The following is a 16,125-nucleotide window of genomic DNA, read 5'->3' as shown; positions in this document are numbered from 1 at the left end:
CTGCAGTTTTGTTCACAGATCGCAGTGCGGTGGGCACAATGAGTGCCCTCCGCCGCAGCTCAATCAGTGCCCACCGCTGCAGCTCAATCAGTGCTCACCAGCGCAGCCCAATCATTGCTCACCAGCGCAGCCCAATAAGTGCTCACCAGCGCAGCCCAATCAATGCTCACCAGCGCAGCCCAATCAGTGCTCACCAGCGCAGCCCAATGAGTGCTCACCAGCGCAGCCCAATGAGTGCTCACCAGCGCAGCCCAATGAGTGCTCACCAGCGCAGCCCAATCAATGCTCACCAGCGCAGCCCAATGAGTGCTCACCAGCGCAGCCCAATGAGTGCTCACCAGCGCAGCCCAATCAGTGCTCACCAGCGCAGCCCAATAAGTGCTCACCAGCGCAGCCCAATCAATGCTCACCAGCGCAGCCCAATCAGTGCTCACCAGCGCAGCCCAATGAGTGCTCACCAGCGCAGCCCAATGAGTGCTCACCAGCGCAGCCCAATGAGTGCTCACCAGCGCAGCCCAATGAGTGCTCACCAGCGCAGCCCAATTAGTGCTCACAAGCGCAGCCTAATTAGTGACCATGGGCCGGATAAATGTCCTCAGCGGGCCGCATGTGGCCCGCGGGCCGTAGTTTGAGGACCCCTGATGTAGATGCTCAACCCGAGCCCTCATTACTTTGATATTGCATTGTCTTTGAGCTGTACGCCTATTGGCGTCCTCTGGTCGAGCACCAATTGAGTCGAGGCTCAAAAGAAAGCCGTCCCTTGGTGTGGACCAATCAGTTTCAAGGACAATGCATATATTATCATAGTGTGTTTTTTGTTTGCATTTGACTGCAAGTATTGTGGTTAATGCAGACGTGAATCCTTGGAAAAAGGTTTCAGTTTTGTTGCCAGAAAAAAAGGGGAAAACCCCTATTATTATGAAGGAAAGTTATGTTCGCAGTTTCCTCCCGTTCATCATGGGGTAGGCCTCTATTGTACTGTTCAGTGCTGCGTTGAGGAAGTGTTGTCTGTGACTAATAAACAAATCACTCTGCAGCACTTTCAAGGTGTTTCGTAAAACCAAAGTGCTCCTTGTCATGAGCCAAGACGATGTCGCACACCTCGGTGGCCATTCCTCGGTAGGTCTCCAAGTCAGGCCGCCTCTGCTGTGAGGAGGCCGTTTGGAGAGATGCTGCACGGCTTGCGCATATACCGGGTACAGAGCCGCGCACTTTCTGAATGTTGTCCATGAAGGTTTTGATTGCTCACTGGACAAACAATGCATCAATGTTTATCTTCTGTAGTTGATTAAACAGAATGTCGACATGTGGCATCAAGGTGTGAAACAACTTAAAAAAAGTGAAATTCCCAATCCTCCAAAAGTCGCAAGAACTCCCCAGCCTCATGCTCCATGGTTGGATAAAACTCGTTGCTATGCTTTATTCTTTGAAAACATTGAATGAGATCATTCTTATGCTCGTATACTGTGTTTACAGCTTGCGAGTCTGAGATGCCCTCGGTAGTTTGAGCACCACCACTTCATCTAGAACATTAGTCCTCTTGGGGGATTGGGGAAAATAAATTCGCATCCGTGGAATGTGTCCCGCGCGCGGGCTGTTGCATTATCGGATTCAATCAGTGTGCATAACAGTGGATGTACCGTATTTTCCCGCATATAGCCCGCATACGCATATAACCCGCAGATGCATATAACCCGCAGACGCATATACCCCGCAAAAATAGCGTTTTGTGTAAAATTAATTTCAGATAGCCCGCACCTCCATATACGCCGCATGCATTCATATCTTTAACGTCGTTACCGCAGCTTAATTTCATCATATTAATACAAAGTTTACATTTGTAATACATATCACTATCAATTGTTAACATTAAAATCATAACGTGCACAAAGAAAACAAACTAACCGGAAACGAGTGAACTTAAAAAACAGTAAATAAGTAACAAAAGTAAATATCCAATAAGTAACACATAACTGGTAGATAAGCGTACTGTTAGGCTTACCAGCATTCGACCACATCATGACCGGTAGTTACCCCTGTACAGTTTTAGCACTGGTAGATTGCGCACTGCGCAGACAATAGCGGCACTACGGTAACGCCATTGCCTCCTGGCAACAAAGCCAATGGAAGTTTGAAACAAAGCTCATGGTCGCGACTGTATAGTGCTCAGACAATAGCAGCGACCTAAGGGACTCAGCAATTATGATTCCGCGTCTGTTCGACGCTTGTTAAGGCCCTTCCCATTGTGCAATCCATAGCCTCAGCTGAAACTTTCGCACCCCCCTGCAGCCACTGAAAGTATTAAACAAAGTGCGCCCACTTCAAACATTGTCGTTTCATTGTACAAACAATTCGAATAATTTAAAACGTGTGCAATTTTAGTGTTAGTGGTTTATTTAGCAGAGCTTTAGTCAAAGGTAAGTGTTGCATAGTGTATAGCCCTACCATGAAAATATTTTGCGAGTTATGACATATCACACGTGTAAAATGTTTTTTGGATAGCCCGCACCTCCATAATCCCCGCAGGGTCTTGTTTTGTTTGTAATAAGTAATATTTAAAAATGCTTTTTTAAAAACACGCTTTAATGAAATGTACCGTACGAGTAATGGCAGAACTCCACGACTCCAGGAAGTGGCCCCGAGGCTTGCCATAACGTAAGGGACCGTGGTGATTTACAGCTAACGTCAGTTGAGCGTGGACAATTAGACCCCAGGCGAAACATACCATATAAAAAATAATGTTTAATTTTTTTTTAATGATAGAATATAGTATTATCATCAGTATGACATAAGCTTCCCAAGTTTTCAGTCGATACCACATTGGGAAGTGGGTTAAAATTGAGTTACAAGATTTGAGGATACGACAACAACAACAGAGTGAGTTAATAGAAAGCGTGTAAAAAGTGGTATATCCCGCGGGTTATATGCGGGAAAATACGGTAGATGTGATGACATCACTTGTGAGCTCTTCTTGCACGAAGTGGGGGGGATTAATTAATGCGTATGAATGAAGATGGGTATCCATTGCCGGTTGGTTACATTTTTATTATCGTCCAAACAAAAAAACACGGGCTCAATTTGGTTTTTCGTAGATCCTTTTAGTTTTCGTAGACACTGTGGCCTATTGAATAACATGGCCCTGGCGCATATCCCATTTACGTCAGTATCTCAAATAACAAAGTTATTCGACTTCATATTTTGGTCTACAGTATTCGTATTCGGACACTGTATTTTATCAGAGCATTGTGGTTGATGTGTTTGTCGCACTGAGCTCGAGTATCAGACTGCAAGTCCAGCCAGTGAGGTGCGGTTTTGAATCCTGATTAACATGAACCTCGGTGTTGTTTGAGCTCCACAGCTCAGTGGGGGCCTTATCTGATAACATGAACATAGTTTAGTTTGTGATGGCCAGGTTGCTTCTGAAAAAGAGCTACACAGCTCAATGGAGCCTAACCTGGTGAAATAAAATAGTTAATAGTTTTTATTCTTTGGGTCTTTCGGTAAAGTCACGTAGATAGGTTCAAAGAAAATAACAAAAGGCAACGTTTCGTTGTAGCTGTTTGTTATTTTATTTTTATTTTCTTTAAACCTATCTACGTGACTTTACCGAAAGACCCAAAGAATATGAATTCCTGCAGTCACGAAAGCTTTAAGTCAAGAGTTAATAGTTTATAAACTTTAGTTAGTGAAGGCCAGGTTTGCTTCTGAAAAAAGAGCAACCTGGTAACATAAATTATTGTTTTTGTTGCAAGCGATTTGTTTACCTTTGCTATACTTTGCACTCCGATTGTGTATCGTGTTTGTTGTAACGTTCTGACTGCCGTGCCCCCCCGTACTGGGACATCTGTAAGCAAAGAGCTTTATAGCTAATCGGATTACCTCCTGCAGTCTAAATGCAAGATTCTGATTTTGATAACTGATCCGAAAGCTATAAATGTGCCACGTCTAGGTCGACTCAGACGTAAACCAGTCACCGTCAGCACACACACAAGGGGCGCAGGGACAAAAACTACATGCGGTGAAGCTAGGGACCAGGCTTACACCCGCAGTTAACAATATAACGTTGGGCCAACGTTAGCCGAACGTTGAGCCGACGTTCCGCTAACGTTGGCCCAATGTTGGGCTAACGTTGAGCCCAACGTTCCGTTAACGTTAGCCCAACGTTGGGGTAACGTTGAGTCAACGTTTGAGTAACGTTGGCCCAATGTTCCGCTAACGTTGGCCCAATGTTGAGCCAGCGACTTCAACTCCAAGTGACACGACGATTGGCGCATCGAGCCGCCGTGCTGCTGTCGTTTGATCTATTGGACGCTCCGCCTCTCGGTGACCCCGCGGGGTCAACCCACGGCACCCCAAGCTCCGTCTCCTTCCGACCGACCTCCTCCTCCTCATCGCTCCGTCTCCTCCTGCAGGGAGGTTCCCCTGCTCGGAGATCCGCTCCCTGCCGCCGCCGCCGCCTCCTCCTGCACACGATTGAGTGGGTGGCCAGCACCACCTTCACCACCACCATCATCACCACATCCACAGCCACCTCCTCCACTACCTCCACCACCTTCACCACCATCACCACCTTCACCACATCCACCACCACCTCCAGCACCACCTTCACCACCACTACCACCTCCTCCACTACCTCCACCACCATCACCACCTTCACCATCACCACCATCACCACCTTCATCACCTTCACATCCACCACCACAACCACCTCCACCACCACCACCACCACCACAACCATCACCACCTCTCGCTGTGGAACTCACGAGGCCGGGACCACCGCTTCTGCTGCTACTGCTCATCCTGCTCCTGGGGAGATGTTAACTACCTCGCTCGGTATGGAGGAGGTCGTGGGTTCGATCCTGACCCTAATGCCACGATTTTCCTGCTATGCAGGAGGGCATGGGTTCGATTCCGGACCCTGACGATGCCTGTTGTATATTTGGAGTTTGCATGTCTCTCTCTCCCTGTGGTGGCTGTGTGGATTTTTCACCACGCGTTTAGAGAGTGTTTTGACTGCGGTGAATTTCCACGTGATGATGATGATATCAGCCCACTTTGTTGGAGCTGCCATCATTACGTGTGTAGTGTGTTCAAAACTGACTCACACTGACACGTTGTAACAAATCACCTGCTTACACTTTATTCACCTATTCCTGCACCAGTTGTAGGCACTTCTATAACTATCTATATGGTCACTTATGTTTAACTTCTCCTCCTCGTATCTACTTTACACCTTACGTATCCTGCACTCGGCAGCTCTGCTCTCAGTAACTCCGCACACAGCGTCTCCGCACATAGCGTCTCCGCACTCACACAGCGTCTCCGCACTCAGCAGCTTCGCACACAGCAACTCTACAACTCCACCGCTGCCCTCACCTACGCTTCCTCAGACCCACTCACTGGCGACGTGTGAGATTTGAGGTTCGTTGACGGCTCGAGCGGCAGCGGCGAAATGTCTTCACTCTTGTCCCCAGCAACAACTCCCCGCTCTGCTCAGGCACACGCCCTTATATTCCCCTGCCAATTATCCGAGACCTCTCGTGTGTCTCTTTAAGCTCAGCCAGGCTGGTGCCTGTTTGCCTTTCAAACAACCCTTATCTCCCATCTCCCTAGCAACACCTCCGGCCTTGATGTGCACAACCGGTCGTCCCCGTCTGTACCTGCTTTGCCCCTTAACAACTGTCAGTTTGTCCGTGCAAACCTAACGTTTGCACACGTGCACCTGTTTGCCCTCAGTTGACCTTGGTTAACTGTGCGCACCACATATTTCACTCCTCTACACGTGTGATAGATAGCCAGCGTCGGTTCTGACTAAAGAGCCACGCAGCTCAGTGTGGGTGCCTTACACCCATTAAAATAAAAATAAAATGTTTTAGTATGGGCCTCGATGAGTGTGACTGTATTTGCCGTGACCATGAAGGAGCCTCCTGTGTGTGTTGACAGGCAAGGAGTAAGGATGTCTGCGGGGTGGGCGATCAAGCGGGAGGTTGACGAGCACCCAGGATGGAAGACGGCGCCCCTCGGAGGGGGCGCGTTGAGCCGTGAAGACGACGTCGCCGCCGGTGAGTCCGAGTTGGACTCCTGCTCGCTGTAAGAGATACGAAGACAAAGACCCCCCCCCACCGCTCCCCATATATCAGTGACAGACTGTTGGGGCGAGTGGTGTTCGTAGCGAGCAGCAGCGACTGTGAAGCGAGCAGCAGCGACTCCACCACCTCCCCCACCCCTACCACCACCTCCACCACCACCTCGACCGCCACCTCCACCACCACCTGTTCTACCACCTCCCCCACCACTACCACCACCTCCACCACCACTACCACCACGTCCACCACCTCGACCGCCACCACCGCCACTTCCACCACCATCTCCACCACCTCCACCACCACTAACTTCACCACCATCAACTCCACCACCACTAACTCCACCAAAGACAAAGATCCTCCGTGTAGCCTGTAACAGACTGTTGGGGTAAGTGCTGTTAATAGCGAGTAGTAGCACCTATGAAGGCCAGCACTGTGGCACATGAGGGGTTGGGTGGCCAACACCACGCCCGCCCGGCCGCCTTTGTTTCCCCTAGTGGTGATGTTTACCACACACACCACTGCACACCAGGTAACTAATTTGTGGCTGAGTCGACCTAGGGGACTGAGCCCAGGAAACGGTGGTTGGTGTTGGCCGTGAGCGGGAATTGAACTCGGGTCTCTGTCGAGGTTCGTAACACAGCAGCGCAACGCTAACCGCTGCGCTACCGCTCTTTGCTGCAGCAACAACAACTGCCACTAAGTGGCGATGACGTCATCGCGGCGCTTGTGCCAGTCATGGTGCAATTTTGAGGCCATCACGTGAAGTGGCAAAGGCTCCCTGCTGACAACAGGAGGTTGTCATGGGACAGACCCAGCAGGTTCCATGGGTTGACTGCTGTGCAAGGCTAGGTGCAGGAGGGGGAGATCACGGGACAGACCCAGCAGGTGCCATGGGTTGACTGCTGCGCCAGACTAGGTGTAGGAGGAGGAGGTCACAGGACAGACCCAGCGGGTGCCATGGGTTGACTGCCTGAGATGACTGTGCCGATGCACCCAGCTGCGTAACCTCCCTCACTGTGCAAACTCCCCGCCACAGACGACGGCGTGAGCGGCGTTATCCTGAGCCTGCCACTGCCGTGCTGCCCTCCCTTGAGACAGGAGCCGTGGTGGCCCCGTCTTTGCGACTCAAGCGAAGAGGAGGAGACTCAGGAGGGCCTGTCAGTGGGGCATTGCTGGAGGTGAAATTGGAGGGCAGCGACTCCCGTCACAGTAAGCGTCATCTCACCACTGACTGGCATGGTGGAGTCTGGAGACATCCTGAGTCTACAGTCGATCATCGATTATCTGCCACGCGATTACATCCGGCTGTTTCCAACATTATCCAGCTGGTCCCGGCCCAATCCGGCAAAACCGTTTCAAAGGCTTTAACCCAGTCTGGCGATTGGCACCACGTGCGTCTGACAAAGTAGCTACGCTTGATTTCAGTGTAAAATATTATATACGGTACATTATGCAGTAGAACCTCTCTTAACGTCAACCCCTGCTAACAACTTATCGCTTAACGACGGGCCTCCATAGAGCCCAATGTGTAGTGCATAGTAGTGTAGTGTATATTAGTGTAGTTTATAGTAGTCTAGTATATGGTAGTGTACTGTAGTGTAGTGTATAGTAGTCTAGTGTATAGTCGCATGTAGTAGTGTAGTGTATAGTAGTCTAGTGTGGAATAGTGTAGTGTATAGTAGTCTATAGTAGTCTAGTGTATAGTGTCATACCTATACATCTGAAAGTGCGGCGCGATGATGCGGCTAAAAGCCGGCACTTGTTGCTGCTGTGAGGATGAGTGGAGTTCACGTGGCGATGCGTAGCGCTCAAAGCGGGAATGCCTCTGTCTCAGGAGCCGACATTCGTATGAAAGAGGAGGAGGCGGAGGTTTTCGGCAGCGCAAAAGAACGACTTAAGCTCGTGGACGGTGAATACCGCCCCGGACCGAGGGACCTTCACGTCGTCGAGGCAGGCCTCCGTTTCCCCAGAGGAGTCCTCTGGAACCCCGCGGCCGACCGCGGTTCCGCCACCAGGCCCCAAGCGCCGTGGACGGGAGACGCTGCGGCTGTCGCGGCATCATCGTCGGGTTCAGCGGAGATCGAAGTGATCTTGGAAGACGACGACGGTGAGGAGCCGGGAGCGGGGGGTTACATGCGGAGACCCTACGCATCGTTCACAGCCAAGGGCGTCGTGCCCCGTTCATCGTTTGATGTCCCCCCCACCCCTCCTCCCCGTTTCACTCCCTCCCCACCCGCCCGCGTACCTCTGATTAACGTGGCTGGCTAATTATGGTTCTGAAAGAAGTTTAGTACATGCACTACACTGTACACGACATGTCTACACACTACACTACTATACAGTACACTATACAGTACATTATACTATACACTCCTACTCCTACTATATACTATACTACACTACTACCCTATACACTGCTACACTACTATATATTACACTATACAGTACATTATACTATACACTACACTACTACCCTATACACTATTACACACGACACTACTATACACTACACTACTACCCTATACGCTACACTACTACATATTACACTATACACTACACACTACTATACACTACACCAGCACCATACAGTGACATCCCTGATGTCACTACATCACCCCCACCTTCGTAGCATTCAGCTGTCCCGGCTGTCAACTCCCCCTTTTAAACGAACAGTTTATAGAAACACAAGAAACATAGTGTGTCTCAAAAATAACAGAACAGAAATAAATACCCCAACCCACCTGTACAAATATTACTCTATCTACAAATGTACAAACCAACAGGGAGAAGGGTGTAAACCAACGAACCCGTAACGATAACAACACCACATGAACAAGCAATATGAAAAACCATGTAAACCCTCGGGATCCCTCTTACCATCACACCTCCCACCTTCACCATGTAATGACGCTCGTGAGTTCAATGGCGGCCAGGATCAATCAATGACCGCCACGACACAGCGAGCGTGACAAGCAACTGACAGCATGGGAGCGTGTGTGCAAGGGAGTCACGAAAAACGAGTCTTTGAGCGAGTGCATGGTGCCGGGCCCCCAGGGGAGGTGGGCTCGCTCACCCTGGAGGTCCCGGGGGGAATGTGCAAATGTTCCACAGAACCCGGCTTGTCATGGAGAGCAGTAGGTCGGGTTGATGGATCCACCGCACTCAAAGCCCGCAAAGCCGGCATGTGCGATCACGCAAGGGACGTCAGTCGCGCAGCACCTGGGAGTGGAACAGAATCGCTTCGCCCGGGATCAACCGGCGCGGGCACACACCCCGGGCCGCCAGACACACTCAACACTCGGCCCCAGCGATGTGGAGATTAAACAAATTTGCGCGGCGCAATCACCGGATCCAGGCGAAAGAGATGATCTATATCCCGGGATCGTCGCAGCACCCACATTCCCCACGATGCCCCCTTCGGTGACGCATGAGCCAACACCGCACTCTCCTGGGTGACCGTGGTGTCCATCCAAGAATTAAGAACCTGATTAAAATGTTCCTGGTCGTCGGACACCAACGTATAAGCTACAATAGCATTCCCCGTAGCACCCAAAAATTAGCGGCTTCCTCACGTGGAGGGGAACAAACATCTGCACCGAAGCGTTGGCCGCACACAACCGGGTAGGGGAAGGCAAAAATGCCACACGACGTCCGGATGGCAGTTCCAAACAGCCGCGGTCAATGCAGATTTCCAATGGCATCCTACCAAGGAAATCAGTTCCAAGTAAACAAGGAACAGTCAGTGATGTGGAGACAAGAATGTGTCCCCATAATTTAACGTCAGCTATGCGCACCTCGGCCGTTATCCGACCGATGATGCCCAATGAGCCGCCATCAACGGTGAAACATGGCGCATCGACAGGGTCTAGACCCTGATACTTCGGGGGCAAAATATTGAAAATTAGTTCCGAAATGATAGTTGCCGACGCACCCGTGTCGACTAGCATCTTTATTTATACACCCTCAATGGACCCAAGCACGGTGGATAACCCGCGGACGCATTCACCACTCGATGGGCCAGCTCTGACCACTGATTCGGTTGGAGCTGACGAACTTCACGATTTAGCGTAGGACTACCCCGTACCGACGCGATCGAGCTGCGAACCAAAATGCCTAGATGGGTGAGGTGAGGCCAGGGGTCGAGTGTGGAATGCGTCGTGACGCCCCTCAGGGTGTAGATAAGCGTAGGATGGCGGTGATGTTGGAAGGCGCCGTCGTGGTACGTGGCAACCCAATGACACGTGCTCCTGCAGGCCACAATTGTAGCAGACAACACGGCCACCACCGGAACGAGACGACGACCTCGGCCGCCGCCGCTCGTCCGACCGCCGTGCGCCGTCGCCGCGCCGGTCGTCTCACCGCGAGTCGATACACATGCCAAAAGGGGCTCCATTCCATCAGGTGGCCCCGGCCCCGTGCGGGATATGGCACACGTGACCTGCGCCCTGTCCCGTTATAGAAGTAGCTGGGCTCGGATGTACTTGGCGACCTGGAGAGACGAGATGTCTTCATCTTCGGCTGGAAGAATGATGTGGAGGGTTTCCGCCAAGGCCAGCAATCTCTCGAGGACCAACACGTCGATGCCATCGTGGTGGCCTTCGCCAGCGCCAAAAGTGCGCTACGGAAGGCGAGGGCCGACTCGTCCACCCCCTTCTGTCGTGTGGCGAATTTGTGGCGCGCGTTCGCCGGAGGCTTGTAGATAGGTGCCAACCGGTTGAAAGCCTGTGTGAGGGTCGACCTCTCCGGCGGCGGGATGGCGAGAAATGGCGCAAGGGCGTCGTCATCGAGGGCGGCAGGTAGCGCCCGCAGCGCCTCCGTCTCTGTCCACCCCGCCAAGCCGGCGTTCGTGAGGAACTGCCGCTTGAAGGTCACCCAGTTCTCACTGGTAGCCGCGAACTCTCCAGCAAGGTGAGGTCGACGCCGGAGAGCTGGGATGTACCTCGGCGCTGATGGCGCATCTTTAATTTTGGCGGGCTGCGTGCTCCGCGCCGGCGACAAAATGGCAGCCGAATGCGCGGGCTGCTCACCGAGTTTCCCGTCCGCTGCGAAATGGCGGCGGAGTCGTCGTCCCCGAGCTGCCTCGCCGCTCCCTCCTTCACCGGCGAGACCCTGGGACAGAACTCCATGAGGAGCGAAGTCGCAGCATAGAGGAGCTCCGTGAGGCGATCGTGCGCTGACGGCGAAGCGTCGAGCACCCGAAAGGCACTCTGCTCCGCTGGCAGCGTCTCCCGCGCATCCTCCAAAACTGTAGGTGGCACGAGGTCCTTGTCCACCGACGTCCAGGTACGTGGTCTACGACGTGTAGACATAGTCTACAGCTAGCTATATAAACTAGCGTGTTGGCCACTTCTGACACCAGTTGAAGTGAGTCTAACTGAGTCGCAGACATTGTTCTTTGGATGCAACACTTTAATTATAACATCAACACCTAACTCAAAGGGGTAACTGCCCCTTCACCAGATACAGCCTAGGGTGGTGACCACCCCGCTAACTACACTATACCAGGGGTTACAGCTACGAAGGGTCGGGCCCTCTCACTCGGGTCCTTGACCACGTGTTGATGTCTTGCAGGACGTAGAGCTTCAGCTTGTGGATGTGGAGCTTCAGTTTGTAGGATGCAGCGACCCCAGTCCCTCTCAGGGACCCGCCTTATATCCCCCCACGGGTCGGGGCTGCTCTGCCCTCGGCCCTGCCCACCTTCTGGAGCCTTCTAGCTCCCTCTCGAGAGCTCTCCCCGGACACGTGATCACCCCCGAGCCCCTCCACCTGGGGCCCTCTCTGTGGACACTCCAGATCACGTGTCTGCGGGGTCAACCAGAGTGCCATGGCCCGGGGCAACCCTGCCCCTGGGCTGACACTCTCCTACTCCCCCCTGTGGGAGCCCGCACTACACGCTATGCGTGGTGGCCACGCTATCCCAGCGCACGCCAATCCCCGCTATGGCTGGTACTACACCCGCCTCCGCGGTGTACGCGATGACGGTGCATCGCGTGCCGTGGCCCTCTCGGGCCGGCACCATACAGTGACATCCCTGATGTCACTACACTACTATACAGTACATTATACTACACACCACACTACTACCCTATGCACTACTACAAAACTACACCACTAAACAGTACATTATACTATACACTACACTACAACCCTATAAACTACTGCACTACTTTACGCTCCACTTCTACACCACTATACGACATTGAAAACGAATTTCTTTAGACCTGCTTGTTGTTGATGTCGTTGTGTTTAGTTTGTTGTCCTTCCCCCGCACCTCCGATTTAGCACGGTTGGCTACGTACGGTTCGAAGAAGTTCAACACACACACATTACACACACAGCACACTCAAAGTACACACACACGAAGACAAAGATCTCCGTGTAGCCTTAACAGACTGTTCGGGCAATTGCTGTACCTATCAGGGCCGGCACTGGCACACAAGGGGGTGGTTGATGCGCACCACTTCCGGCCGCCTTTGTCTCCTCAGTGGCGATATTTACACATTGCACTAGGTGCTTATTTGAGGCTGAGTCGACCTAGCGGAGGCCCTGGAGTGGTTCAGATCATCATCACCAGTGTTAATCACCGTGAGCGAGAAACAAACTCAGGTCGCCGGGTTCCGTAGCGCAGTGCTAACCGCTACAATACCACTCCCCACACACACACGATACACACACAATACACACACACATGATACACACACAGTACACACACAACAACAAAAGCCATCCGCTACTAGGTGGCAGTGACATCACCACGGTGCATGTGCCAGCTCATATGCATTTTAAGGCCACGTGAAGTGTCGAACGCCCACTGGCAGGTCATGGAACAGACCCAGGTGCCATGGGTCGACTGACTGAGATGACTGGCCGGTGCACCACCTGTGCCCCCTACTGTGCCAACTTGATCTGTTCAGCTGCCCGGCGCTCCGCTCGTTGTTGTGAGCGTCACTCCTCTGCCCTCCATTGTTGCTGGAGCGCAACTGCCTCCAACTGCCCAGTAGTGTCCTTCATGAGCCTCCTCCATCCAGCGTGCATCCATGGTGTTGTGTGGATGTGCCAATGCCAGAACAGCGTGTTGGTAATTACAAGCCCATGGGCTGCACAGAAGTCTAGCAGCCTCCTACTGTTGTTATTGAGCTGATCAGTGGCAGCATTATGACCAACTCGGGCATTAAAGTCGCCCAACAGAGGATGACTCTATCCCGAGGTCCACTTTAGCTAGCACCTGTGACAGGAGGTCATAGAAGGCATTTGACGCATCGCCCTTGCCTGCATCCCTCCAATGATATACATCTTCGGTGGGGGTATACATAACCACCACCACCACTCTTCGCCTCTGGTTGATGGGAAGGCGAGCCCACAGTAGCCAGGAGCTTACAGCTTCCTACATCTCACCGCCACGCTCCCACACTCCCACGCTCCTTCATTATTTTGTTCAGAAGAAGAGCCACGCCCCAAGTAGATGACTGTCCACCCCTCATGGATACTGAAGCCAGAGCCAGTCCACAGGACCTCCTCCACAGTGAGCGTTCGAACATTGTACGTGGCCACTCGCAGTGGCATTTTGCTATTTCTGGAGGAACCCCGAGGGTGCGGAATCAGTCTCCTGGCTCCGCCAAATGGGTTTGGCCAGGATACGTCATAGTCGCCTGTCTCTCCGGGGTCTCCGGCACAAGTTTAGTTAGACTTTTAATATCTGTTTTTTGTGGTACACACACACACAGTACAAATTTAATCGTCCCTTCCGCTGTTCTCTCACGCAGTCTCACCCGCCCGTAGGCACCACACCGGGAGGCGTACCGGTAGCGAGGGGCCGCAACACCGATGCCCGGTGTGTGGCAAGTGCTACCGGCATGCCTCGAAGCTCAGGAGTCACGCGAGAGTCCACACGGGTGAGAAGCCACTCGCCTGTCACGTGTGCGGCAAGGCCTTCGCGTGGCCTTCGGGACTCCGCTACCACCTGGTGCTGCACCAGGGAGGGCGCGTCCTTGCGTGCCCCGTGTGTGGGACCAGCTTCGTACGCTCGTCGGACCTCTACGCGCACGTGAGCAGTCACCACGCTCCGCTGCCGCAGCAGAAGCAGCAACAGGAGCAGCAGCAGCAGAAGCAGCAGCAGCCAAGATAACCTCGTTTCAACTTGATGATGCCCTATTCTTTTTTTTAAGAGCCGCTCGGGTTTGTTGCTGTGTTTTGTTGATGTTGTGTGCAGGTTCCTCGGATTGGTGTGGTTGGCTACGTACAGTGTGAAATAAGTTCAATGTACATACAGTGAGGGAAAAAAGTATTTGATCCCCTGCTGATTTTGTACATTTGCCCACTGACAAATAAATGATCAGTCTATAATTTTAATGGTAGGTTTATTTGAACAGTGAGAGACAGAATAACAACAACAAAATCTAGAAAAACGCATGTCAAAAATGTTATAAATTGATTGGCATTTTAATGAGGGAAATAAGTATTTGACCCCCTCTCAATCAGAAAGATTTCTGGCTCCCAGGTGTTTTTTATACAGGTAACGAGCCGAGATTAGGAGCACACTCTTAAAGGGAGTGCTCCTAATCTCAGCTTGTTACCTGTATAAAAGACACGTTCACAGAAGCAATCAATCAATCAGATTCCAAACTCTCCACCATGGCCAAGACCAAAGAGCTCTCCAAGGATATCAGGGACAAGATTGTAGACCTACACAAGGCTGGAATGGGCTACAAGACCATCGCCAAGCAGCTTGGTGAGAAGGTGACAACAGTTGGTGTGATTATTCGCAAATGGAAGAAACACAAAAGAACTGTCAATCTCCCTCGGCCTAGGGTTCCATGCAATATCTCACCTCGTGGAGTTGCAATGATCATGAGAACGGTGAGGAATCAGCCCAGAACTACACGGGAGGATCTTGTCAATGATCTCAAGGCAGCTGGGACCATAGTCACCAAGAAAACAGTTGGTAACACACTACACCGTGAAGGACTGAAATCCTGCAGTGCCCGCAAGGTCCCCCTGCTCAATAAAGCACATAAACATGCCCGTCTGAAGTTTTCCAATGAACATCTGAATTATTCAGTGTTGTGGTCAGATGAGACCAAAATGTAGCTCTTTGGCATCAACTCAACTCGCCGTGTTTGGAGGAGGAGGAATGCTGCCTGTGACCCCAAGAACACCATCCCCACTGTCAAACATGGAGGTGGAAACATTATGCTTTGGGGGTGTTTTTCTGCTAAGGGGACAGGACAATTTCACCGCATCAAAGGGACGATGGACGGGGCCATGTACCGTCAAATCTTGGGTGAGAACCTCCTTCTCTCAGCCAGGGCATTGAAAATAGGTCGTGGATGGGTATTCCAGCATGACAATGACCCAAAACACACGGCCAATGCAACAAAGGAGTGGCTCAAGAAGAAGCACATTAAGGTCCTGGAGTGGCCTATCCAATCTCCAGACCTTAATCCCAAAAGAAAATCTGTGGAGGGAGCTGAAGGTTCGAGTAGCCAAACGTCAGGCTCTAAACCTTAATGACTTGGAGAAGATCTGCAAAGAGGAGTGGGACAAAATCCCTTCTGAGATTTGTGCAAACCTGGTGGCCAACTACAAGAAACGTCTGACCTCTGTGATTGCCAACAAGGGTTTTGCGACCAAGTACTAAGTCATGTTTTGTAGAGGGGTCAAATACTTATTTCCCTCATTAAAATGCCAATAAATGTATAAAAAAATTGACATGCGTTTTTCTGGAATTTGTTGTTATTTTGTCTCTCACTGTTCAAATAAACCTACCATTAAAATTATAGACTGATCATTTCTTTGTCAGTGGGCAAACGTACAAAATCAGCAGGGGATCAAATACTTTTTTCCCTCACTGTACATACTACTATGCACTACACTCTATACAGTACACTATATACTACCCTATACATTACTATACACTACACCACTATACTACATTTAAAATTGTCATGGGGCAGCCAGGAGAATGGGGGGTGGGGGGGATTCTACTCTTCCCTAACCTTCACTCCCCACCCCGCTCTGAATTGTAATAATGTTTTCAATG

The 16,125-nt window shown here is 51.4% G+C and overlaps 1 protein-coding gene across 3 annotated transcripts; it reads left to right on the top strand.

Moving 5' to 3' along the window:
- The first annotated feature begins 4,193 nt into the window (after window positions 1-4,193).
- Window positions 4,194-14,813, top strand: LOC144953136 (uncharacterized). 3 transcript variants are annotated; one of them, XM_078883696.1, is made up of 5 exons: window positions 4,196-4,477; window positions 5,944-6,090; window positions 7,123-7,295; window positions 7,921-8,193; window positions 13,850-14,810. In XM_078883696.1, exons 1-5 carry the CDS (start codon window positions 4,227-4,229, stop codon window positions 14,209-14,211), a joined length of 1,206 nt encoding a protein of 401 aa, XP_078739822.1. In that variant the 5' UTR covers window positions 4,196-4,226; the 3' UTR covers window positions 14,212-14,810. The 3 variants fall into 3 exon arrangements, with proteins under 3 accessions (XP_078739824.1, XP_078739822.1, XP_078739823.1); XM_078883697.1 differs by having other exon boundaries at window positions 4,198-4,477; window positions 5,944-6,062; window positions 7,185-7,295; window positions 13,850-14,809; XM_078883698.1 differs by lacking the exon at window positions 7,123-7,295 and having other exon boundaries at window positions 4,194-4,477; window positions 5,944-6,062; window positions 13,850-14,813.
- Window positions 14,814-16,125: the final 1,312 nt, after the last annotated feature.

This window comes from Lampetra fluviatilis, chromosome 72 (assembly GCF_964198595.1).
Source record: "Lampetra fluviatilis chromosome 72, kcLamFluv1.1, whole genome shotgun sequence".
NCBI classification, from domain to species: domain Eukaryota; kingdom Metazoa; phylum Chordata; class Hyperoartia; order Petromyzontiformes; family Petromyzontidae; genus Lampetra; species Lampetra fluviatilis.
Note: the sequence above shows the minus strand (reverse complement) of the source record. Positions and strands in the feature narration are given on the sequence as shown.

What these genes read in the sequence shown, in the direction of transcription:
- LOC144953136 (XM_078883696.1), top strand. Translation starts at nt 4,227, where the DNA reads ATGTTGAGCCAGCGACTTCAACTCCAAGTGACACGACGATTGGCGCAT. An exon ending in GGGCAGCGACTCCCGTCACA is followed by an intron (nt 7,296 to 7,920) that starts GTAAGCGTCATC and finishes CCTCTGTCTCAG; the next exon opens with GAGCCGACATTCGTATGAAA. An exon ending in GATCTTGGAAGACGACGACG is followed by an intron (nt 8,194 to 13,849) that starts GTGAGGAGCCGG and finishes TCTCTCACGCAG; the next exon opens with TCTCACCCGCCCGTAGGCAC.